The 25,879-nt window shown below is 37.9% G+C and overlaps 1 protein-coding gene and 1 non-coding gene across 12 annotated transcripts in view; both read right to left on the reverse strand.

Annotated features, from left to right (window-relative positions):
* Positions 1 to 25,879, reverse strand: part of Tanc2 (tetratricopeptide repeat, ankyrin repeat and coiled-coil containing 2) — a 314,497-nt gene that overhangs the window by 266,703 nt on the left and 21,915 nt on the right. For all 11 annotated transcript variants that reach the window (XM_052756540.1, XM_052756535.1, XM_052756531.1 and 8 more), the window contains exon 2: positions 8,437 to 8,526. In XM_052756540.1, the coding sequence (XP_052612500.1) occupies positions 8,437 to 8,503 (67 nt within the window). In that variant the 5' untranslated portion in view covers positions 8,504 to 8,526. The remainder of the gene's footprint in view (positions 1 to 8,436; positions 8,527 to 25,879) is intronic.
* Positions 22,845 to 22,951, reverse strand: LOC128123618 (U6 spliceosomal RNA). Its single transcript, XR_008222776.1, has one exon. It is a non-coding gene; the product is annotated as a U6 spliceosomal RNA (small nuclear RNA).

The raw sequence follows: 25,879 nt of genomic DNA on the forward strand, positions 1-25,879 counted from the left end.
TTCTCTGCTTTAGTGTCAAGAAATGCAGTGCAGTCCTAGTGAGGGGAAGCAGGGACAAATGCCTGCTTCTGGCTGAGGGTCTACACAGAACAGTCCTCTGAAATTGCTAGCAGTCACTCACTGCCTTTTTGAACTATACCTATGAGGTGGCAGCCAACAGTCTGACACAGGTGATGACGACACAGTAAACAGTGTCACCATTTACAACTGACAAAATAGTTTGGTTTTTAAAGTAACTTGCACAGGGTCACACTTAGTAAACTAGATTTTAACAGGGATATGTTTTATGCTAATAAAACTTAATCCTGAAATATTAAAAAAAAACAGATGTTGAGCTTGGTGATGTATATCTTTATGCAACTGTTACACTTGGGAGAAGGACACAGGAGCTATAGTACAAGTCTGAGACCAGTCTAGCTACAAGACGATTCATTCAATCCTTAAAAATAAATACAACATATGAGCTTGAATTAATCACTTTATGGAAGCTTTATCAAAGAACTCCAATCAGCAGAAAGAAATTACTGTGTTAATCTCAATCACCTTATAAAAGCTGAGGACAGAGAGAAACTACTATGGATAGAAACTCATTTCCTTTAAATTGTTTTTAAAAATGGGTCACAAAAAAAAGGCTTGTGTTGACAGCGTAAACTCTACAGTTTCCTCTGTCTTCCTTCTCTATCAGCAAGGATGGAAACTGCAAACTCTGTAACAATCTATAAAAGCAGACAGTGAAAAAAAAATCTTTGGGCTAAAATATTACAGTGTGCCACTAAAAGAACTTACAGTATCAAACTGTTTTTTAGAGTCCTAAGGAAAAATAATCCTCATGTTTTAATAAGAATTTAAGGAGCTAGGGAGAATTGGCTGTTCTTTCAAAGGACCGGAGTTCGATTCCCAGCACCCATGTGGCAGCTTTTATAGATTGTTTGCTTTTATAGATTGTTACAGAGTTTGCAGTTTCCATCCTTGCTGATAGAGAAGGAAGACAGCAGTTTTATTAGAAAGGGCGGGGGGGGGGGGGGGGGGGGGGGGGGGGGGAGCAGAAGAGAGAGGAGGAGTCTGTGACCTGCTTTTTAAGGATTCCCCTGCACGGTGCGGGTGCTGCGAAGGCGTAAGACCCTTTCCTTAGCTACTGAACTGTGTATGTGCAGTTATATAGCTAGAGCGGCAGAATTCTAACAACTGCTCTTCCAGAGGACCCAGGTTCAATTCCCAGAACCCACATGGCAGCTCACAACTGTCTGTAACTCCAGTTCCAGGGGACCCTCACACAGACATACACACAGGCAAAACACCAATGCACATAAAATAAAAATAAAGTAATTATTAAAAAAAAAAAAAAAGAATCTGAAATGAGCCCAGGAAATGAAGGTGAATTACAATGGGAAAAAAATGTAGTACATGTTTCTAGACAGCAAATCACTAAATATATGATCACTGTGCATATTACATGGGCCTGAAACAATGCAGTGCAGAAACTAGCCCGTCTGCAGCCAGAAACTCCAGAACAAATGATTTATTTCCTCTTGTTCCTTTCACTTCCCAACCACTGTAGTAAACACACTATCTAGACCACTTCCTCATGTCTCCTCTGCCTCTTTGTGGGAGTCTGCCAGAGTCCAGCTTCAACTGACCTGTCAAAGGGTTCTTGAGGGGAGGAGAAAGGAATGAGGAAACGACTGATAGAAAGATATAAAGAGACAATAAGAAAGACAGAGACACAGGATAGCTTCAGGAGGGCCCTAGATCAATACCTAGTTGCCCTGAGGTTTATTCAAAAGAACTTTTTATAATATGCAAAGAGCAGAGACAAAAGACCTCCCCCTTGCAAGATCAAAGCACAAAGTACTGACAAGTGTAGACCCTTCCAAACACCTGGTAACCATACCCCTGGACAAATCACCCCATTATGCAGCCCTGCTGGGTAAAGCAAGCTCAGAATCTCTGACCCTGAGTAAGGTTTCACCAGATAGCCTCTGAGGGCTACCACCACACCTCTTCATCCCTATGATCACTTCTTTATCCTCATCATCTCTTAACAGTGAGATTACTATAATCCTTTGTTTTCTTTCTTTCTGGATGTATCTTGATAAGCTGCCCAGGCTAGTCTCTGACTACTGGGCTAAAAAGTTACCCCTGCCTCAGCCTTCTGAATAGCTGTGATTACAGTTGTGTGCTACTGTGACCAAATATAGTTTATATACACTGATAACACAGTTATTTTTCTTAAAATGTTATTTATTCATAAAACAAACATTACTAAGCACTTGCTATGTTACAAACAAGATACAACAGCTGAAAACAAAATGAACTGCCCAGGCATGGTGGTGTATGCCTTTTAATACCAGCACCTGGAGGCAGTCCAAGGCCATTCTGGTCTATACAGCAAGTTCCAAGGCACTCAGGGCTCCAAAATGAGACCCTGTCAAGAGGGGTAGAAGATTGAGGGTGGTGGTGGTCATAAAATGTATGTTCCTAAAGTAAAAATAAATAATAGAGCAGGAAAATAAGACATATTTAAGATAAAAAGTTATTTTTGCTACAGAGACAAAAAGAGAGAGGGCAAAAATTAAGAGGAATGTAAAAAGGGGATAGTGTTAGATCTGGTGGCCAGGAAAGACCTCAATGAGAAGATGACATCAAGTTATGGCCTTAATGAAGGAATGGACCTAACAAACACCTAAACATAAGGAACAACATGCATAAAAGACAAAGTAGGAGAAGGCACATGGCTAAAACAGAGTGAAGGAAGGCAAAAAGTTACAGGAAATGAAGTCAAAGGCAATTAGTAACATATCTTAAGAAAACATGAACAATATGAGCTTCTAATCAACCCAATATTGGTTTCTTATTTAAAGACTGTATTTCACCTGTGTGCTAAACACATGCACTATGTGTCACTGAACTACATATATCCTCAGGCCAACTAGCTATATAATGTTAAGCTAAAGTTTTTACCTCTCACCCATAAAATGGATTGGAATTTTCTATAAAGATTAAATGAAATAATATATGTGAAAGTTACCTTGTGAAACACAGGACACTTGTGAATGTAAGGTAACTTATCTAACACACGCTTCACTGAACACAATTCTGGCTACATGACTTCTTTACATTCTCTTACAATGAAATACAAATATAGATGAATAAATAAAAATATGGAGACAGTATGAACTATTGCAGGAATAATAGGAAGCATGCATGAATTTCTGATCCTTGAGATAATTAAAAACTATAGTAAGGAAGCATTTCTGAAAGCTCATAAACAATACAAAGTATTTCATTAAATTTCACATTGGGAAGACAGGTAATAAACATTCAAATAGCATAGGCAAAAGAACAATCACTGTGAGCCAGAGTGAAATACAAGTGCAACTCTAATGGCTAATTAGGACTTTTTTTTTTAAGTGACTCAAGTATAAATAGCAAGTCTATTCCAGACAAGGCCAATGTCATGATTATGAAGAAAAAAATTAGGTATTATAAAGACTGACGTGTATAAAGTAGAAACTTTCTGAATAATACTTATAGGACATAGGTATAAACAAGTTAGGACAGGTCAGATTCTGCCAAACTAAGTTTCTAATAGTTCTTTATAAAAATTGGGCTGGAAACACAGGTCAATGGTAGAGTGCTTACCTAGCATATGCAATGCCCTGAGTTTAATCTTTAGTACACACCTCTTCTCAAAAAAAAAAAAAAAAGGTAGGGGCAAGAGCAAGTCAGAGAAAACAGTTTATTTAAGCATTAACTCAATTGCTATAAATTTTCAGGTAACATTCATGATTATGAGAACATCTAGATAATTATATTAGAAAAGATTTTTTAAAGAAAACAATGTAGAATAATTTATTGATTGAATGTATCTTAAGGACAAAATGGGAATGGGGTGAAATTCTTTGGTGGTAGGAAAGAGAGCAGAAGGAACAATGAGTATTTAAAAAGAAGATGTGGTGGTACTTGTATTATCAGTCTGTAGCTCACTACATTCTAAGACTTAAGGAAATCTGCTACAGGGTTCTATGACAAAAGTTAGTACTCTCTAATAAAATTTATGACCATGACAGTAATTTACTAAATCTAAACATTGGTAGAAGACTCATCTGCAAAAGCAGAGATTCACTGAGATCAACAGAAATCAACAAAATTTATAATGAATATGTGCACTGGATGGATGAATAGGATCAGCAAATACATAAATGAAAGAATCTGGTTGTACTCAATAAAACTTTTTTCCTTCTGATATTTTGAGACAGGATCTTATGTAGCCTAGGATGATCTTGAACTCACTGGGTAGGTTACTCAGGCTATCCCTGAATTCCTTATTATCTTGCTTCTTCTTTTCAAGTGGTGGGATTATATTAGAGGTGTGTGCTACCACAACACTTGCTAGATTTGGCTTGCAAGTCATGGTTTGCTAACCTTTGATATAGAAGAGGAAAGTCCCCCATTCACTCAATCATCCTACAAGATTTTCTGCAATTAAAGAGATCTACACAAAACTCACAAAAGTCAAGTAAGAAAAGATAAAGAAAATTATACATCTAAGTGTATCATGTCAAACACTGATGGCCAAAGTAAAGACAAATAAAATTTTAGCACCTGTAATAGTTCAAAGGACAAACAATGAGAATTATTGTTTCTTAAGAGACACTATAACTCAGTAAGACAATAAAAAAAAAAACTATTTCAGTGCTTAATGAAAAAGAACTTCCCATCTAGTTTGATACCCAGAGAGAATGACTTTCAAATAAAGGCAAAGATGGAAGTATAGAGTGGTAGAGTGCTTATGTTTCCCTACTATGCACAAAGCCCTGAGTTAGATCCCCAGAAGTGAGAGGGGGAGAGAGAGATGAGGATGTTCCAAGCTAACTCCCAACTGGTCTGGCTCTCTCTGCTTTCTGCCCTGGTGCCTACTTAAAGAAGCAGCAGCAACCTCGTGTTATCACTGCCACTAATGAGGTGCTCCCACTCCCATGCCTACACTGTATTCCCTTAGACCAGGTGTGGTGGTATTTTACTTGTACTGAAATGTGATTTTAATTGTATGTTAATAAATAAAGTTGCCGGCCGGGCGGTGGTGGCGCACGCCTTTAATCCCAGCACTCGGGAGGCAGAGCCAGGCGGATCTCTGTGAGTTCGAGGCCAGCCTGGGCTACCAAGTGAGTTCCAGGAAAGGCACAAAGCTACACAGAGAAACCCTGTCTCGAAAAACCAAAAAAAAAATAAATAAATAAATAAATAAATAAATAAATAAATAAAGTTGCCTGGGGGTCAGAGCTATTAGAGCCATAGCAAGTGCGTGATGGCGGCGGTGGCGCACGCCTTTAAGGACCTGGAGGGCGGTACATACAGGCAGTGACAAGGCAGTCACATGTTTGGGTTTACAACCAATGAGAAGGCAGAACAGCTAGGGTATATAAAGACATACACACAGGAAGTAGGTCCCTTTTGGAGAGCTCTCTTGACTGAAGAGGATCGCTGAAGCAGGAAGGGTGAGGCTCTTAGTTCTGACCTCTTGGCTTTCTTCTCTGAATCAGCTCTGTGTTTCTTATTTGATAAGATGGTTGGTTACATCTACAACCAGGAGCCAGAATAATGCGTTCCTCCCTTAAGATGCTTTGCTCAAATATTTCACCATAGTAACCATACAATAAAAATGTCTTAAGAGAACTCAAAATACAAATATAAAACAAGAACTGAAGGCTCTTACACTGTCCAAGAAAAGGGCCAAAGTACCAATTAATATAAATTTTTGATAAGCTAAGGATCAATTTTTGAATCTTTATAGTACTTACTTAAAAATTATAAGAGAACATTATTTTCAAGCTACTAAAGGAAATAAAAATAAAAAGGTGTTTTGGTCAATCCGAAAACCACAAGAAAGAAAGAAAACAAAGGAGCACAGAACAGGTAAGACAAGTAAAAAACACAAAGCAGTGTTTCATATTGAAAACCAGATACAGTCCTGATTTCATGTAGACTAATGTGTTTCCTTAACACAAAAAGAAAACAAAAAAAAAAACCTTTCTGGAATGAATGAAAAGTAAGTCCACTATCTACAAATAACAATCATACGAGTATTCAAAGTAAGTGAATAAAACAAATCATATATTGCAAACACTGCAAACATTGATCAAGATGGTTGAAGCAGTATATTGATACAAAACAAAGTTAACTTTCAACAGGAATTTCTAGAAATAGAGAAACATTCTATAACGGTGAAAATCAATTCACCAGGAAGACATAAGAATCCTGAATTTGAATTTATCTAATAAGATAGCTTCCAAACATGAAGCAAAACTGTCAGGAACTAGGAGAAATGAGCAAATCCATAATCGTAAGATAGTGTTTTACCACTTCTTTCTCAATCTATATTTAAAAATAATACCTAAGGATATAAAATATTTCAGGACTATCATCAACAGAACTGATCTACACTATATACAGAACCTACATTATTTTTAGGTACATAGAGAACATTCACCAAAATTTGCCATGTGAATTAAAAAGCAAATCTCAATAAGTACCAAAACTATTTAACAATACAGAAAAGATTATCAGATAACGATACAAATAGTCTAGAATTCAATAAAAATGTGTGTACAAATATATATTTGATCTCTGTAATGTTTCCTAGTACTTAGTTCTAAAAATCTCTGAAATTTTCAAATGTTTAAGCTTTATTTGTTTGTAAGGGGATGACTAGTGGCTGGTGGCTCTTGGTCAGCTGATCAGCCTTAAATGGTACCTTATTTCTGGGAAATTATGTGATTAGAAGGTTATACTCAGCCTTGGCCTTTGATTTCTTGGCAGAGGAGTTGAACTAAATCAATCATATTTACATAATGAAAACTCCATAAAATCCCAAATGCCCAAGCTCAAGGACTTTTGGGTTGGTAAACACATGGTAGTGTTGAGAGGTGACAAATTTTAAAAGGATATGGAAGCTCAAGACTGTTCCCAATCTTCCACCCAACCCACCTCTTCCAATGAACTGTTTACTGGGGTCTATTCTCTTGTAACAAACCAGCCATTTTTAAATAATTTGTCTTCCTGTGTTCTATGAACTATTCAAACAATAGACCTGAGAAGAAGTTCTAGGAATCTCCAGTAGGTGAACAATGAGAAAGCAGCTGAGGGTAACCTAAGAATCCACCATTTACAATTGGCAGCAAAGGTGGAAGGCAGCTTGTGGGTCCTGTGCTTACTCCAGGTAGCATTATTTTAGCTGAATGGAAAATATCTAGCCAGTGTCTACCAAAGAGCTAAATTGAATTGTGGCCACAACTACTGACATCAATAAAGTGAAAAAACATTTTCCTTTAGTTAGTGTAGAAGTTTCTGTCAAAATAAAATAATCAGGAAACCAACAAATATTTAGAAATTAATAAATGTAACTACCTGAAGATCCAAGAAATCACAGTACAAATTACAACATTTGAAATGAGTGATAATGAATAAACTAAGAATGTAAATTTATAAACTAAAGAGAAATAAGGTTGAAAACATTATAAAAAGTACAAAGTCTACCACCCTTTAATAACAACAGCATATCTAGTACATTTCTGTTCAATATTGTCTCCCAAAAGTTTTCTTTTACCTAAAAACCCAAATTATCCTGTTCTTTAAAAATAAAAGCAAACATACACATGTAACTACAACAACAAAAACCTTCATAAACTTTAGCACTTACAAAAAATACTCAATTCTGCTGGGCGGTAGTGGTGCACACCTTTAATCCCAGCACTCAGGAGGCAGAGGCAGGCAGACCTCTGTGAGTTCAAGGCCAGCCTGGGCTACAGAATGAGTTCCAGGAAAGGCTCCAAAGCTACATAGAGAAACCCTGTCTCAAAAAAAACCAAAACAAACAAACAAAAAAATTCAATTCTTTTTGAGACTGGATCTTACCCTGTAGCCAATGCTGAGTTAGAACTCACTAGGTAGTCAAGACTGAGCAGCCTTGAACTCATGAGCCTGCTGCTTCAGCCTCCATAATCCTGGAATTATATGGGTGTACCATGGTGCCTATAATTATATCTTTCTGCATAAATCTATGGGGACAGTCCTATTTTTAATGATTTCCTCCATTAAGAGTATCTATTACTATAATAAACTCCTTTGTTAATTTTTAAAATAAACATAGGTCAAGAGTTTTTAATAAATAAATGTCTAGAAACATTATTCTCTCATAAAATAGAAATAAGTACTTTTTCCTCACAGTTTTTCTTTAGCAGACTGCTGCTGATAAATATTCAAAGGTCCTACCTTCTAATAAAGAATATGACAGTCTATAAGAATGTAAACCTTCTTATGTTCCAAATTTAATAAACTACTTAATAAAATTTTGAAGCATGGCAGCATGAGTTCTGATCCCTAAGACGGCCTGTACTTCTAACTATCACACAGAGTAAGTATGGGGTAGCCACTTACCACTTGACCTGTTTTTCCGACTTGATTTCCCACCAGTAAGAAGCATCTTGAGACTATTCCGAAACATGGTTGTGCTCTTTTAATATAAAACTATAAAAGAAAACAGGGAAAATAAGTTAAGACATTTTTTATTCGAAGTACTTCTAAGTTTAATTTTAAAAGTATATCAGCAATTAACTGTGTATAGAGCTATAACTTTTCCTTTTGCTTCTCTCTTTCCGATGCCAGCCAGAACCTGAGTGTGCTTTTTCTGGTACTTTGGGCTTCACTCTTTCTCTAAAGCCCCCTTCCTCATCATGTGGCTTATTGTCCACCATGTGGCTGACCTCCACCCTAGCTTGACTCAAACTACCTGGTTTTTTTCCCTCTTCTCTTCTCCATGCTCCTCCTCCAGGCAGCTGCCAAGATTACAGCTTACCTGCCCTGGGGGTTTTCTTTTAAACTCTAATAAAACTATCCTCAAGCCTCTGTTTGAAAGCATTCTTAAATATTTTTTATTAATGAGACTAATAATCTCAATAGGGGACCACAATTTCACCAGTATCTTATGGCGACCATGAATAGAATTCTCAAAATTTCTAGTACTAACAGCACTAAAGATTCGAAGAAACAATTAGCTAGCTATAAATACATCCTACATTTCATTTGACTCTCCAATTCTGGAACAACTTCCCTGTCTCCTCTTTCTTCCCCACTCCTTTCTCAGTCCTCCCTCTTTCCCTCCCCAACACGCGCACGCACACACACACACACACACACACACACACACACACACACACACACACACACACACACACTTTACAAAACTACATATTCCCTATCAACAAGTCAGAATTGGTCTGCCCTGAGCAGGCAGGAGAAAACAAGAGTCTGAGCAGCACAATTAAGACAGAAGAAGACCCACACTGGGTGGGGAGGAGAAAACACAGGTCAGCTAGGCACCGAGAGTTGGGCACTATTATGGTGAGCAAATACATGGTGGAGTATGGAAGAGAGAGAGACACATGTAATGGTTCACGTCCTGTGGAGAGAGGGAGACCTGAAGAGGTGAAAGCAGTGAAGAGCAGGCTAAAGTGGGTGGCCTGCTTGCCATCTAGGGCCATGGTGATATCCAGGCCTGTTCTGCTGCCAAGGGCCATGTCTGAGGTCTCTGTTGATGTCCATCACTCCTGTTATCAAAGAAGAGTGAGAGAATAAGGCTGTACAGCGCTGGCCCAGTCCCTCACTGGCTGCAATACTAGGGGAACTAGCACTCAGGAGAGCAGGCCCTGCACTTCTCCTGGGCAGCACAATAGAACTGACCTTACTGACAGGGGCACAGGTGAACCAGTCCTGAGAAAGTGAGCATCAGAGATCTAGCCCCACCCCTCTCATCTACCATGTGGTAGAATGGGCAAAAGAAGTTCCCCTACTTCCCACCTGTGGCAGATGGGAGAGCTGGCCTTGCCTTTCACCAGCTGTTGCACTCAGGAGAGTGGCCCCTCCACCTCGCCTGGGCAACATAGTAGAGCTGGCCCTGTTGCTGTAAGTGTGGATGAGTTGGCCCTGAGGGTGTGAGAGCAGGAGAACTGGTCCTGACCTTTGCTGGTTATTGCATAGGGTGAGCTAGCCTGAGCAGTGCTTGAGAGCTCACCCTGGTAGTGAGGATGACGGAGAGCTGGCAGGCTGACCAACCCAGCAACCACCCAGACTCAGAACCAGGGATATGAATTGGCCCATCCCAACATCCACCCCATCTATGATCTGCTGGAGCATGTGTCCTACAGACCCAAAGCTGCAGGATTTCCATGAATCAGAACACAACAGGATATCTAAGAGGAGTCCCAGTGAGGGCCTAGTATCTATAGTGTAGCAGAAACCAGAGGCCTTGAACCAGACCAATGACACATTGCAAGTAAAGATGTATGGACTAAAGGGTATACTGTGTGACTCACTGTGTCACAGTTCAGCTTCCATGACAAGATTATTTTTCTTTTCTTTTAAATTTTATTTTATCTTAGAGGGAAGTTGCAAGGGCAGAGAGCAGATACAAAGGGACGGGAAGATGAATGGGATCGAGATGCATGATATGAAATCCACTAAGAATCAATAAAAAGCTAAATTAGAAAAAAAAACTGAATCACATACAGAGAAAGAGAAAGAGAGAGAGAGAGAGAGAGCTACACTAAATAAACTCATCAAATTGTGTTTTTAAATTTATATGTGCATACATATGTAACCATAATAAATAAAGAATAAGAGGCAATGAATGTGAGAAGGAGTGGGCAAGAATTCTTGAGGAGTTGGAGAGGACAGGGAGGGGTGAAGTGATATAAATATGATACATATGAAATTCACAAAAATTTTTAAAAGTTATCACGAAGGTCCTCTTTTACCATGCATTATTTCTTAACATGTAAAATATAAAAATACTTCTCCTCTGTGGTAGTTACAAACTCTTTTCCCTCTGGAACTATTAGCCACAATATATCCTTCCTTCTACTGAAAAAAAAAAAAAGCCAGAATTATCCCACCTCTGAAGACTACTGAAACTCATAAACCAGAACCTCTCTTCTCTGTACTGCTCTATGTCAAAGGAAAACCCAACTGTGCTTTTGATCACATCCCCTAATACTGTTTGCAAGAACTCTGATTTAAAAAAAAATCATCTGCTCCCAATGCCATGGTGATGTCCAGGCCAGGGGTTGGACACCTCAGGGGACCATAAGAACCATTGGGTCCGTGGCCCCAATGCAGCTAGGTTCTGTGTTAATGATCGAGGTTCCTGTTACCATGTTAGTGTCCAAGGGCCATGCTGCTACTGGGGCCATGCTGATCTTGCCACCCCTGGGCCAATGTTCACATCCAGACCCAGCTGCTGCCAAGGAACATGTGTGGGTCTGTGGTCCTATGGCAGCTGAGACTGTGTTTAAGTCTGAAGCCCATGTTGCCACCAAAGATTATATGGAAGAAAGGGTCAGGGCTACAACATATGGTCTTGTTGGTGTCCAAGGGCTGTGCCACCAGAGCCACCCTGATCTGAGTGGCCTGTGCTTCCACTGAAGCCAAGATGTTGTCTAGGCCCAAGCTGCTGCCAAGGGTCATGTCTTAGTCCATGGTCCTGCTGCACCTGGGGTCTATGTTGATGTCTGTGGCCTGTGTCACCTCAGGGGACCATAAGAACCATGAGTGATTAAATCAGAGGGTCATGCTGCCCTGCCCTTCGATGGACCTGCCCCTCATGGGAGAGCTGCTGTCCCCCTCCCTGGCACTCGGGAGAGATGGCCCCGCCCCTCACCACAGGCAAAGAAGAACTGACCCTGATGGCATGGGCACAGGGGTGCTGGCTCTTCCCATCACCTGAGGTGGGTGGCTCCAGTGGCCTGGGCTGACCAGCTCAACTACCACCCAGGCCTACCCTAACATCTACCCCATCTAGGACCTGCTGGAGCTTGTGAAGGAACTAGTCCTGTGAAACAATATATGCAGGATCTTCACAACTTAGGGCATCTGCAGGATATTCAAGAGGAGTCCCAGTGAGGATCCAGTGATGATGGTGTACAAGAAACCAGAGGCCTTGAACCAGACCAATGACTCGTTGTGATGAACATTTGCAAGTAAAGCTGATTGGACAAAATGATATACAGCGGCTCCCAATGACACCAGGGCAGACGAAGAGGTATTGGAGAGACAGGAAAGATGGAGGAGTGAAGAGGTTTTGTTTTTTGTTTTTCATTTTTTATTTTTGCTTGCTTGTTTTGTTTTGGATTGGTTTGATTTTTTTTTTTAAATCTTCTTTGCAGGGAGCACTGCAGGGATAAGGGGAAGGTATGGAGAGGCTGGGAGGTGAGTGAAATTAGGATGTATGATATGAAATTCCCAAAGATTCAATAAAGAAATTATGTTAAAAAAATCATCTGCCTTTTTTGGTTTTTTTGTAACTTTTCTTCTCCTTTGTACTGAACAATCATAACAACATTCTTCTGTATGTTGTATACAAAAATAAACAATGTCTGCCTCTATTTTCCCTTGTGGTTCCACTACCATGCCTATAGTCTTGCCCTTCTTTTCTGTGTCCTGTGAAGGAAACTGCACAAACATGAAGAGCTTACATCTACAGAAAATATTAAAATCAAAGCACAAAGAAAGGTTAGAAAATGTGGAAAAGAATATTAGCACCATATGCAGCCCACTGAAAAGTTGCAGCATGCACATAACTGAAAATTCAGAAAGTTATATTTGAGGTGATAAGAAGCAGGAATTTTCTAACTAATCAGATATATGAAGCTATGGCTGTAAAAAACAAACAATAAAAACAAAAACACCAAGCAATCATAGCCAAAGTGCTAAGAATATCTACAACAGAAAGAAATCTCTGAAACAACTAAACAAAATGTTATACATAAATGTTTAAAAAATATCTACTACAGATTGTAAAATTCTTTGAAAAATGAAAATGAAGTAAATTATTTTAAAAAGCAAAATCAAACAATGTATGATTAGCAGAAATGTCAAAAAGGGGTTATTCTAATAGGAAATTAATATTTAAAAATCAGATATGCAAGAAGAGTCCAGAATGGATTAACCTGTTGGTACATATGAAATGCAAAATAGCATCAATTTCAAAAGCGTGGTAATTTTAAAATACATGTAAAGGCTAGGGAAGTAGATCAGTGGTACAGAGCTTCCCAATTTTCATAAGGCCCCATGCTCAATCCCAGCACAATAAATAAAACATAGGCAAACTTAAAATGATGACAACAACCTAAAAGGTAGAAGTAGGGTAAATGAAATTAAAGTGTCTAAGATATCTTTTGTCTGCAAATAGCAATACTATAATAATACTATAATTTGCAATGTTCTTCATTTAATGGAATTTGGGATGCATAGCTGTATGCACTTGTCAAAATTCAGCAGATGTCTACAGCAGACTTACATATTATATGTAAATTTTACCTCAAAAGAACAAAATAAACCAAATTTGAGCTCTAATGATTTCATGCTTAAATATTTAGCAAGATCATACTACAGAGTACATTTTACTTTGAAATGAATCAAAAAATAGAGACAGATGAAGACATGCAGAGGCAGATAATGAGATAAAAGTAATCAAATGATATAAGACAGATGAAGACATGCAGAGGCAGATATGAGATAAAAGTAATCACAACAAAATGCTAACCACAGAATTGGGCATGTAGTGCACAGCTTTAATCTTAGCAGAGGCAGGTGGATCTCTGTGAGTTCCAGAACAGCCAGAGCTACATAGTGAGATCCTGTCTCAAACGCCCTCTCCCCCAAAACAAACAAAACTGTTAACCATATATTGTTGTGGGGTATTTGTACACTGTGTGAAAATGTATTGCTGTGACTGGTGTAATAAAAAGCTAAACAGCCAATAGCTAGGAAGAGGTTAGGACATCCAACAACTTGCAGGGACAGAGAGGATTCTGGGAAGAAGAAAGGCGGAGTTGCCAGGCAGACGAGGAGGAAGCAGCATGAGTAGTACAGAGAAGAGTAGGTAATGAGCCACATGACAGATTGCAGATTAAAATAAATGGGTTAATTAAAATTATAAGAGCTAGTGGGATAAGCCTAAACCAAGTCTGAGCTTTCATAATTAATAAGTCTCCATGTCCGCCTTTAATCCCAGCACTCGGGAGGCAGAGCCAGGCGGATCTCTGTGAGTTCGAGGCCAGCCTGGGCTACCAAGTGAGTCCCAGGAAAGGCGCAAAGCTACACAGAGAAACCCTGTCTCGAAAAACCAAAAAAAAATAAAAAAAAAAAAATAAAAAAAAAATAAAAAAATAAGTCTCCATGTCATTATTTGGGAGCTGGCTGGCAGGACAGAGAAAGATTCACTACAATATACTTTAAGTGTAGTTATTCATGTATTAACTAAAACTTGTGCTGTCAGTGGCTTATAGCTGCCCTCACTTCTGAGAACTGCCCTTGCTCAATGGAATAACTTGCACAGAAAGTTTCATGTTTCACTGTCCTCACTGTCCTCACTGTGAAAGCCAATGACTTATTAAAACAAAGGTACAAAAGATGAGCTTTCTAAACTCCAGGAGGGGAAGACTATGTGAAAAGATTCATATATCAAAGTCTTTATCCACATTTCTTATGTTTTATTTTTCTTTAAAACTTCATCTCCTGGGCTAGAGAGATCATTCAGTGGGTTAGACAGCAAGTATAAGGACCTAAGTTTGGCTCTTACTACCCATGTGAAAACAAGTGGATGGAAACCCCAGCACTGTATAGACTGGAGACAGGAGGACTAATAAGAGTTTGCTGGCTGCCAGTCTAGCCCTAGGTTCCATGAGACCCTGTCTTAAAGAAGTAATACAGAAGAGTGATAAAGCAGGACATTCAACATCTCCCTCTGGCCTCTGAGAGGGTGAGCAAACAGGTATGCAGACCTTCACCACACACACATGAGCATGTAACACACAACACACACACACACACACACACAAACACACAAATACATTTATTCAATGTCAACTCCCCACTAAATACAAGCTCTAGGATGACAGAGAAGTTGTTTAATTCATTGTTGCATAGATAAGGTCTAAACACATGAAACACTAAAAATGTACATTTATTAAATTTATCCATTATATTTTTATCTGCATATCACTTTCTACATCAAATCCTTTCAGAGAAGGCTGATCTTATGAATTTGAAAGAACAGGAAGAGTATATGTGAGAGTATGGAGGGAGAAAAGGGAAGGGGGAAATTATGCAATTATGCTCTCAAAAAATAAAAGAAATATTAAAAAAAAATAAGGAAGGAATAAAAAAGGGAAGAAATTGTTGGAGGGAAGAATCTATTAACAGGGAAATATTTAAATCCTGGCACTGAGATACTATAAACTATAGAATAGGCTGGGCGGTGTCGGCATACACCTTTGATCCCAGCACTCGGGTGGCAGGGGCAGGCGGATCTCTGTGAGTTTGAAGCCAGCCTGGGCTACAGAGTGAGTTCCAGGAAAGGTGCCAAATCTACACAGAGAAACCCTGTCTTGAAAAACCAAAAAACCAACCAAACAAACAAAAAAACTATAGAATAAAATGCATGGTTCTAAAAGATATAGCATGTCTCTTTGTTCTAAGATAAAAATCTAGCCAATTTTTATCCCTAAAGAGAGAGGAACAAGTCAAAGTGATATGAACACTATGGTCTTCCTACTACTACAATATTTTAATCTATGCACTTAGACATGTATAAATAACCATGGACGTGTGAGAGAATACACAAAGCTTTTTTATATAATTTGTTGTGGGAATTTGGTACTATAGTCAATTGTATGGGGCAGCTTGGCTCAATGGGCATGGTTTTCTTTGGAGATATGTGACCTGATAAGATCCAGAGGGAAGGGTAGCTCTCTCTCTCTTGGACTGTGGAGGGCTTGCTGAAGTCACAGCTAAGTGACCTTCTCTGGACCTTCCCTATCTCCCTTGGGAATGAAGAGGTAGTGACAGCTGGATCAGCAGTGGCGATGCTGATTCATTTCTGTATCGTGAGTGCACTTTGAATACGCCTGACTTTATCCCAGACCTCCTTGCCCGCCCTGATGTCCCTGTTATTAGGCAACATTTCATCTTTCTAAAGTCTTTGGCAGAGCTGAAGACTAGATAATTATAGTTATAGTTTCCTTAATTATGACAAAGGATAAATTAGATATAAAACTTTAGACTCACCAAAATAGGATAGACACAATTAAATGTTTTCTCTGATTTTGTCAAATACAAATAGACTAGATATTGTAACTGTAATTACTGCTTGATAACTATTTTGTTATTTGTAATTTTACTATGGTAAGGTTAAAATCTTCCTTTTTGATTAGACAGGAAGGAGGAAATGCTGTGGGAGGACCCTCCTGTATGCTGTGAATGTATGTTCCTCTAATAATAAAATAATAAAAACTGATTTGCCCGGGCAGTGTTGGCGCACGCCTTTAATCTCAGCACTCAGGAGGCAGAGCCAGGCGGATCTCTGTGAGTTCAAGGCCAACCTGGTCTACAGAGCAAGATCCAGGATAGGAACCAAAACTACACAGAAAAACCCTATCTTGGAAAACCAAAAAAAAAAAAAAAAAGAAAGAAAGAAAAGAAGAGAAGAGGAGAGGAGAGGAGAGAAGAGAAGAGAAGAGAAAAAAGAGAAAAGAGAAAAGAGAAAAGAAAAGAAAAGAAAAGAAAAGAAAAGAAAAGAAAAGAAAAGAAAAGAAAAGAAAAGAAAAGAAAAGAAAAAGAAGCTGATTTGGCATAGCAGAATAAGGCTAGGGGGAAAAGCCAAACAGAGATACAGGGAGAAGAAGGGCAGAGCCAAGGCAGACACAAGCCAGCCACCCAAGGACCAGTAAGCCACAGGCCACATGGCAGTACATGGATCAATAGAAATGGGTTAAGCTGTAAGAGTTAGTAACAAGCCTGAGCTAATGGTCAAGCATTTATAATTAATATAAGCCTCTGTGTAGTAATTTGGGAAGCAGCTGCCGGGTATAATCGGGCTTACGAGACAGAAAATTCCACCTCCAATTACAATTCCCACAGGAGATGCATACAGGACTAAAAGTGAAATAAATAAGATTCAATGTGACACACACTTGTTTATCATCTCTAGTTTCAAAATGTTTTCATTACCTCAAAGTAATTTATTCATCATTGAAATCAACACAAATTTTAATTAAGTCAGTAAAATTCTCTATGAAACTCCACAAAGGAGATAAAATATAAGAGTGGAGGCTTTCCAGTTGACTTACTGTTTCCTCAGGTAATTTCCCTATCAATCTACAATGTCCCACTATATGACACTAACACATACACCAAAAACATGCAAAATCATTTCTGAGAGCTTAGATTTTTAAATTCTTTCATTCACTTACCATCTAATAAAATACTTTAATGTTAGACTACATACCTCTTTTGTCACCAGTTCAATGAAAGGTCACGTGAAAAGAGGTGTCTTTCCAGAACTGCAACTTATGTCCCTGTATCATTTGCTTTCTTTGGTTTCTTCTAGCCATATAAAACATCCAGTATGTCTAAGAGGTTAAACTATTATTTTAGAGGAATAAGTCTAGGCACTAAGCAGTCTCATAAATAACATCAAAAAATGACCAAAATATACATAAACACTGCAAAGTATCTTTTGTTTGTTTTGTTTTGAGACAGAGTTTCTCTGTGTAGCCTTGGCTATCCTAGAACTAGCTCTGTAGACCAGGCTGGCCTCAAACTCACAAGATCTGCCTGACTCTGCTTTCCAAGTGCTAGTATTAAAGGTGTGTGCCACCATTGCCCGGCTAAAATATCTTATTTTAGCACATGCTTTGGGAAAAATTCTTCAAAAATTATATTCTTATGGTTTTCAATGCTTCTCTGATTCTAAGATATGTAACAACAGATGGCCCACTACTTTGGGCCTTTTTTTAATATTAACTATAAATATATAAAATGTCTCCTAGTCTTTTATTTATTTGGTACTTAAGATCAAACTAAGTATAAGCCTTAAATAGGCACTACAGGAAATTTTTTTAAAGGTTAGTAAGCAATTTTTGCCTAAAATGAACCCAAGTACCATTCACAATAGATGGAGCTGCGCATCATCAGAGTTTACAAGAAAGAGAGATTAGAGGTTTAAGTGAACTAGTTTATGTTTAATGTGTGCTTTGGCATAAGAAAATAAAATGTTAACAATTCCTCAAAGTAAAGTCAAAGTCACATTTATGCAAAAACCTTAGCAGCTAAAAATATTACCATCCTAAAGGAGAAGAGAACATTAGTCTTGCTTCCTTCTGGCTTTGTCTTCTGGAAAAAAAGTTTCAAAGCTGTTTCAGACTGTTGGCTTTAAAAATCAAAATATCTAAATCATACTCAGTGAGATTCACCTTGTCATTTGTGTCCTAATTCTGGAGCCCTAATTGCATACCATTAAAGTTTTCTAAAGTTTTTCCTCATTTATTTTCCTCAAAATTCTTGATTTGCCTATTTTGGGCTATAGATGAAGAAAACTGTTATTATTAGCTGCCCTGTAACTTCGTAAACCATCCTTATATGAACACCATTACTTTTCTCAACGTGGAACAGGAAAACCTCATTACAGCTTGAGCAAAGCTTAAGTATTGAAGAGAAGTAATTAAAACAAGAAAGTAGGTACCATCTAAGACATCCTGAAAACAGAGTAATCTGATTTCTCAGATATTTGTTCCTTATCTTGTAAGAAAAATTACTCTCATTAATCAAAATATTATGTAAATAAAAGACTGTAGTTAACTTTAAATACCAACATACTAGTTTAAAAGATCATCAGATTTAATTAAGATATTTCTAATAGTACTCATGCAAAATATTTACTTAAATAAGACTCAAAGTGAACAAAATTATGTAAACAATAGAATGCAGAGAGGATGGGCTTTGGACAGGTTAAACTGTGCTCATACCTCTATCCCAATGAGTTTCTGTGGGGCTGCACAACACTTGGCCTCTGACTCTAAGTTTCTCCTTGGCAATGAACATACCAATGTGTAAGGCTGTTTTAAAGAACAAAAATGTGCCAGGCGGTGGTGGCGCATGCCTTTAATCCCAGCACTCGGGAGGCAGAGCCAGGCAGATCTTTGTGAGTTCGAGCCCAGCCTGGTCTACAGAGCGAGATCCAGTAAAGGCGCAAAGCTACACAGAGAAACCCTGTCTCGAAAAAACAAAACAAAATAAAACAACAACAACAACAAAAAAAAGAACAAAAAATGTATGTTTGCCTATCATGTGCTAATAGCTAGTTATCTGGCCAAAATTCTACTATCTTCCATATTAGATAAATACTACTTTGGGATAAGGAAGCAAAGTACCTAAAATAAGAGCTTCTCAAACTCCCCTGCAGCCTATGAGCCTATGACTAAACATGTAGCTCAGTTAATATCAATGAGATCAAAACATAAGGTTTGTGGGCAATGCCTTGAAGGAACAGTTTGGAGACATAACAACTACCTTGCTATCATAGGGAGAAAGCCACTATGAAAGATGGTAAAGAAGATATCTGTGCCCTTAATGACACTGGAGAACTGCCATAAGCCCTGAACTGCCTATATAGAGATTTCCTATTACCCCCCTCCAAAAAAAAAAAAAATTCCTATTTGATTAAGCCAATGCATTTAGATTTTGTTACATGAGGCTGAGCACAATCCTAACTGAATATGCAAAAAGTACAGGAAAAAGATACTAGTTCAATAAGGCATTTATTCCCTAGAACATTCCCAGTATCATTTAACAGTAGGTGTTAACACTGGTAGCGTTAAATTATTTATTAGTAAAATGATGGAATAGTTAACACATCTAAAACTCAATTATTAAAAATAGGTATTATAGTAATTAAGATAAAAATCCTGGAAGTATAGGATCAAAGAAGGAATGGCTTTAACCATGAAAGATGTTCTTGGTGGAGTAGAAAAGAGTGAAAAATATGACTAGGTGAGCATTTGGTAGTGATAGCTTAAATGCTCAGTCACTAGTATTTGCACTCTACTTTATACACCACAACCCATAAGCTGCTATCACAAATATATGAACTATATGAATTTAAAACAGCTGTTAAAATTTAATGAAAAATAAAGATTCAAATAAGGGAGATAGGTTGGGAGAGTAAACACAAGTAGAACTGTGTATTCTATTTTCAGTAGAGTAAAACTTAAAACTATTTTAGGTTTATTTATTTTTATGTGTATATATCTATTCCACAAGCATGCAGTACCTGCACAGGCCAGAAAATTCATTGATCTCCTGACAATGGAGTTACAGAGGGGTGGGTGCTGGGAATCAAACCCAGGTCCTCTGAGAGAACAACCAGTATTCCTAATCACTGAGCTGTCTCTCCAGCCCCAGAGTACAATTTTAAATGGGGAGTCAATGCTAGATCAGATCACAAATAACTAAAAATTAGGGAAAAAAAAAAAAAAACCCTCTGACCTTAAAGTAATAAATTACAAAAAAAATGTCAAGAGGATTACCAAGATAATTTTCTGGATCAGAATATAAAGGAGTAGTGAGTGTAACATGAACTAAAATAGTCACAATAACACCTAATAAAATTATCATGGAGAGACAAAAAAGTACAAGAACAAATCAAAACAAAGTCAGAAATCAGGAATTTTTTAAAAATAGAGAAAAGATGACTAAAGTTTTAAGGGCAGAATTTTAAATTAATCCACTTACACTTTAAACCCCATGTGCATGCCTTTAAGCCCAGCACTCCAGAGGCAGAGGCAGGTGGATCCTCGAAGCCAGCCTGGTCTACAGAGTGAGTACCACAACAGCCAGGGCTACACAGAGAAACCCTGCCTCAAAAAACCAAATAAATAAACAAAATAAAGTAAACCCTGTGTCCCCACTTTATAGCTCCTCTCCTACCACCTAAGAACTAGTACCACCTTTCAATCTTGTCTTCTACAACAGTGGTTCTCAATCTGTGGGTCACGATACCTTGGAGTCAGTATATCAGATGTCCTATTATAGTACGATTCATAACAGTTGCAAAATTACAGTTATGAAGTAACAACAAAATAATTTTATGACTGGGATCACCACAACATAAGGAACTGGATTGAAGGGTTGCAGCATTAGGAAAGTTGAAAACTACTGCTGTACAAATTATCCCAGTCTTCCTCTTTAGTATGCCCCTTCCAAGAGCTGTTAAAATCCTATTTTCTCTATTAATTTTTCTGATAATCTTTCTATGAGTTCACAACATTAAAATGATTCTTCTAGATATACTTCTGGTAAAACATTCAATTTGTAGAAAATTATCAAGAGGAATAAAATGAAGTTCACTAAAAACTACTTTGAGGGAGCCGGGCGGTGGTGGCGCACGCCTTTAATTCCAGCACTCGGGAGGCAGAGCCAGGCGGATCTCTGTGAGTTCGAGGCCAGCCTGGGCTACCAAGTGAGTTCCAGGAAAAGGCGCAAAGCTACACAGAGAAACCCTGTCTCGAAAAACCAAAAAAAAAAAAACTACTTTGATTGACAGTTCACGACATTTGCTTTAAAATTATAGAACAATATTATGTAGGCATTTGAGGGGGAAGGTAGAGTATTTTAAAATCTGGAATTGAAGGGCTTCCTAAAGTCAAGATTTAAATTCCAGAATCCTTGAAGGAAAAAAATATTTATGCATAAAAATTGCAAAACACATAAAACAAAAAAAATGCCATACCAAAATTAAATAGCAAACAAATAAGTAATCAGGAGAAAATACCTGTAACTAAAATAAATTGTTTGAGCTATATAAAGAGCTCTTACAAATCAATAAAAAATCAGTAACATAAAAAATATAAGCAAAGCATCTAAACAACAAAGTACAAGAGATTTCATGTACATGGTTATGTACTTAACTTTCCTAAAAGTCAGAAAAAGTCAATTTAAATAATGTTCAATTCACTAGACTGACAAAAAGCAAAATCCATAGTTTCTATAATAAGCAAGAATGAGCGAGAAGTGGGACCGTATGCAACTGGTAGCCGTGTGAACTGGGATGGTTCTTCATGGAAAAAGTGAATTTAGTCATATCTCTCAAAGTTTTTAAAGACAGATCATAACTCTATTTAAATAAAAACTCTCTGACACACATGTATTAAGAAGCACACAATCGCCGGGCGGTGGTGGCACACGCCTTTAATCCCAGCACTCGGGAGGCAGAGGCAGGCGGATCTCTGTGAGTTCGAGGCCAGCCTGGTCTACAGAGCGAGCGCCAGGAAAGGCGCAAAGCTACACAGAGAAACCCTGTCTTGAAAAATCAAAAAAAAAAAAAAAAAAAAGAAAGAAAAAAGAAGCACACAATCATGTTCATTCCAAGCACTGCTGAGTTCAAACTGACAAAACAGTGACACTAGAGCTACACTTACAGTCATGAAAAAGACTGAAACACACTACATGAAAAACACAAAATACAGGGCACCTAAAATATGATCCCTTTATGCATAAAAGACAAAATACGTTTTCATATGCACATTTATACCACTGCACAGAAAGACTTCTGACACAAGAACACTTAAGGTCTGTAACTCCACTTCCACGGGATCTAAAGCCCTCTTCTGGTCTCCAAAGGCACCTGCATACACACAGTGCAAATATATACATTCAAGCAAAATGCTCACATGTAAAACATGAGTAAATAAATAATTTTAAAAGTACATTCAAGCCAGATACTGTGGCACACACCTCAAATCCCAGCTACTCAGAAGACTCAGACTTAAGGACTACAAATTCTAGTCCCACTTTGACAACACAGTGAAACTCTATCTCAAAAAATAAAATTTTATATATATGTATATATATATATGTGCGTGTGTGTACGCATAAAATTAAAAATAAAATTATATATATGTGTGTATGCATAAAATTATACACACAAATATACTAAATATTCACATTTTTTTAAAAATATGGAACGCTTCATGAATTTGTGTGTCATCCTTGTGCAGGGGCCATGCTAATCTTCTCTGTATCATTACAATTTTAGTATATGTGCTACCAAAGCAAGCACAAATATTTACATTTTAGAAAACAAAAATGAAGGAAATATTTTCAAATAGAAGTTATGATAGTGAAGTTAAATCCAGGGGGCAGATTCAGGGAATGGTGAGACTTTCTAAAAATGTGAGAGTTTCTAAAAGAAAATACAAATAAATGAAGGAGAAAATGGAAAAAGTATAAGAAAACCTTTCCATAGTAGGCAATGCAGACTGTACCCAGGGCCTTATGTATGCATTCTATCACCGAGCCCCAGCCTCTTTTTATTTTATTTTTATTATTAAGACAGTCTTATTAAGTTGCCCAGACTGGCTTAGAATTCCCTCTGTAGCACAGGCAGGCCTTGGATTTGAGATCTTCCTGACTCAAGTTTCCCAAGTGGTTGGGATTACAGGCCTGCGCCACTAGGCCCAACTATTACAAAATAATCTTCCACTGCAACATATTGGACACTGAATTACCAAGACCTACAAATCATATAGCTGCTAAAAAGAGAGAGAGAAAAGATTCTTCCAAAGTAGTATTAATTCCCACAACATGATGCTAAAAATGTCAAAATGCAAAAAGTATTATGTACTGCCTTTTCAGCTTAAGGAAGTAACAAAATATAAATGTATATGCTAATTTTTAAGAAATAATACAAGATGCATAAAGCACAGATATCTGTCATTCAGCCTGTAAAGTGGCTCAACTACAACACTGAAAGAGAGTTCTGAAAACTTGCCAGAGCAGATACCAAGTCCTTCTAATGAAAAAGTCCCAATCACCTCAAAACTTTTGAAGCCAATGGTAGGCTAAAATAAACTACAGCTAGGATAAAGTCCCAAGATAAAACAAGCTGACCCAACCTTATATCCAGTCACTAGACAGATGGGTTTACCTTCACTTTTACCATTCTTTTATATAAACGGCTACCATACAACTGAAACTTAAAGAGGCTTAAGAGGAGAAAATATGACTTAAAGCCTTTCAGCTCTAAATTCACTCTTCATTTGTTCTGAAAATAGACCTGAGCCCTCTGAATGTATTTTCTTTGCCAGTTGGTGCAGTGGTAAACTTCATGAGTAGAGAGAGCACTGGCAAGAACTTGTGGGAAGAAATGGTTTTGCTTCTAGGTTCCAGAGCACGTGGCTTCTCCGGTATTTGGTTCCTACAGCACAGACAGCTGCTCTAGCATCAAACTACTCACTGCAGTATGTGCAACCTCTCCAGTCCTCCACTTCAGTGCTGCATAGCAGCAAGAGTATCCAACAGTCAGCACTTTCCCTCTGGTGGTTTTATACTGGAATACTTTTGGTAACCACCAGTACATTTTACCATGGCAAGAGAGAAGTTCTAGAGGCCAAATTTCAAGGAAGTTCCACCTGTGTGATACCACCATACAATTTCTCTGCCATTCAGAGAGCCATGGTCATGACCTTTCCAGCAGAATCTGGATGTCAACCAAGGGTTGGGGGAGCACTCTTCCTTGAATTTTCTAAGTACAGAAGTAACGATTTCTCCTTTTATCTGTTATATTCCATATCGGGTCTTCCTAATCAAGCTCTCATTACTCTAATTTCTTTTTATAATTATTAATTCATTACACTAAATGTTCCCTGTTCAAAATACTATATACACTCTTTCATAACTGGACTCAAAACTGATATTAAATAATTATAATAAAATAAAAAATAAAGTTGGGTGTGGTGGCACACACCTTTAATCCCAGCACTCAGGAGGCAGAGGCAGGCAGATCTCTCTTGAGTTTGAGGACAACCTGGTCTACAGAGGGAGTTCCAGGACAGCTAGGGCTATATTCATTATAATTCACGCACATAAAGTAGAACACTAGGCAAAGTTAAAAGGAAGTTAAAAGAAGGGGGGGCTTTTGGTTGGAAGAGTTAACTGCATAAAATGAGGGATGATGAAACTTTCTTAGAAGATAAATATGTCCTTTATCTTGTTTGAAGTAACAGCCATACAGACTGTGTGGCAGCTAGTTTTATGTCAATGTGACACAAGTTAGAATTATCTGAAAGGAGGGAACCTCAACTGAGAAATTGCCTCCATAATACCAAGCTGTAGGGCATTTTCTTAATTAGTGATTGATGGGGGAGGGCCCAGCCTACTGTGGGTGGTGCCGTCCCTGGGCTGGTGGTCCTAGGTTCTATAAGAAAGCAGACGGAGCAAGCCAGTAAGCAGCACCCCTCCATGGCCTCTGCATCAGCTCCTGCCTCCAGGTTCCTGCCCTGTTTGAGTTCCTGTCCTGACTTCCTCCAAAGATAAACAGTAATATGGAAGTGTAAGCCAAAATAACCCTTCCTCCCCAACTTGCTTTTTGGTCATGGTGTTTCATCACAACAACAGAAGTTCTAAGACAGTGTATACAATTGTGAAAACTCATTAAACTAAACCTTACTTTATTTACATTTTATTCCTTATAAGTCATACCTTAATTAAAATAGAAAAGAAATCTATGGCTCCATGGAGAAATATAAGATTATAAAACAGAACAGGAATGTAGCTGAGCCTGGAGCATCATGTTCTAGAAAGCAAGAAAGTGATGGAAATAATAGGGTACATATAATAGAAAATCAAATTGAGCTATCCCACTGATCCAACAGGAAACAACTAGAGCACTGGAAAGTCACAGAAAAGATTATAACCCACTGAATAAAATTAACTTGAGCTCTGGCCTCCACAAACATGTGCATGTGCACTTATACTCATGTATACACGTATAACTACACATACACACAAAATAAGAAATTTTTTAAACATCAAAATTAGTAGTAGAGGGGCAAATGAGGTCAAAAGAACTGTGTCTTTTTAACATGAAAGAAGTGGCATGTTTGATAAGAATGAGTTAATTAGAAAAGAAAAGAATTGCTGAAATAGCATTCCTTTTTATTATATTTATTCAGTTATTATTGTATTGAGACAGAGTCTCTCTCTACAT

This window comes from Peromyscus californicus, unplaced genomic scaffold (genome assembly GCF_007827085.1).
Source record: "Peromyscus californicus insignis strain IS unplaced genomic scaffold, ASM782708v3 Scaffold_3__1_contigs__length_106647218, whole genome shotgun sequence".
NCBI lineage: Eukaryota > Metazoa > Chordata > Mammalia > Rodentia > Cricetidae > Peromyscus > Peromyscus californicus.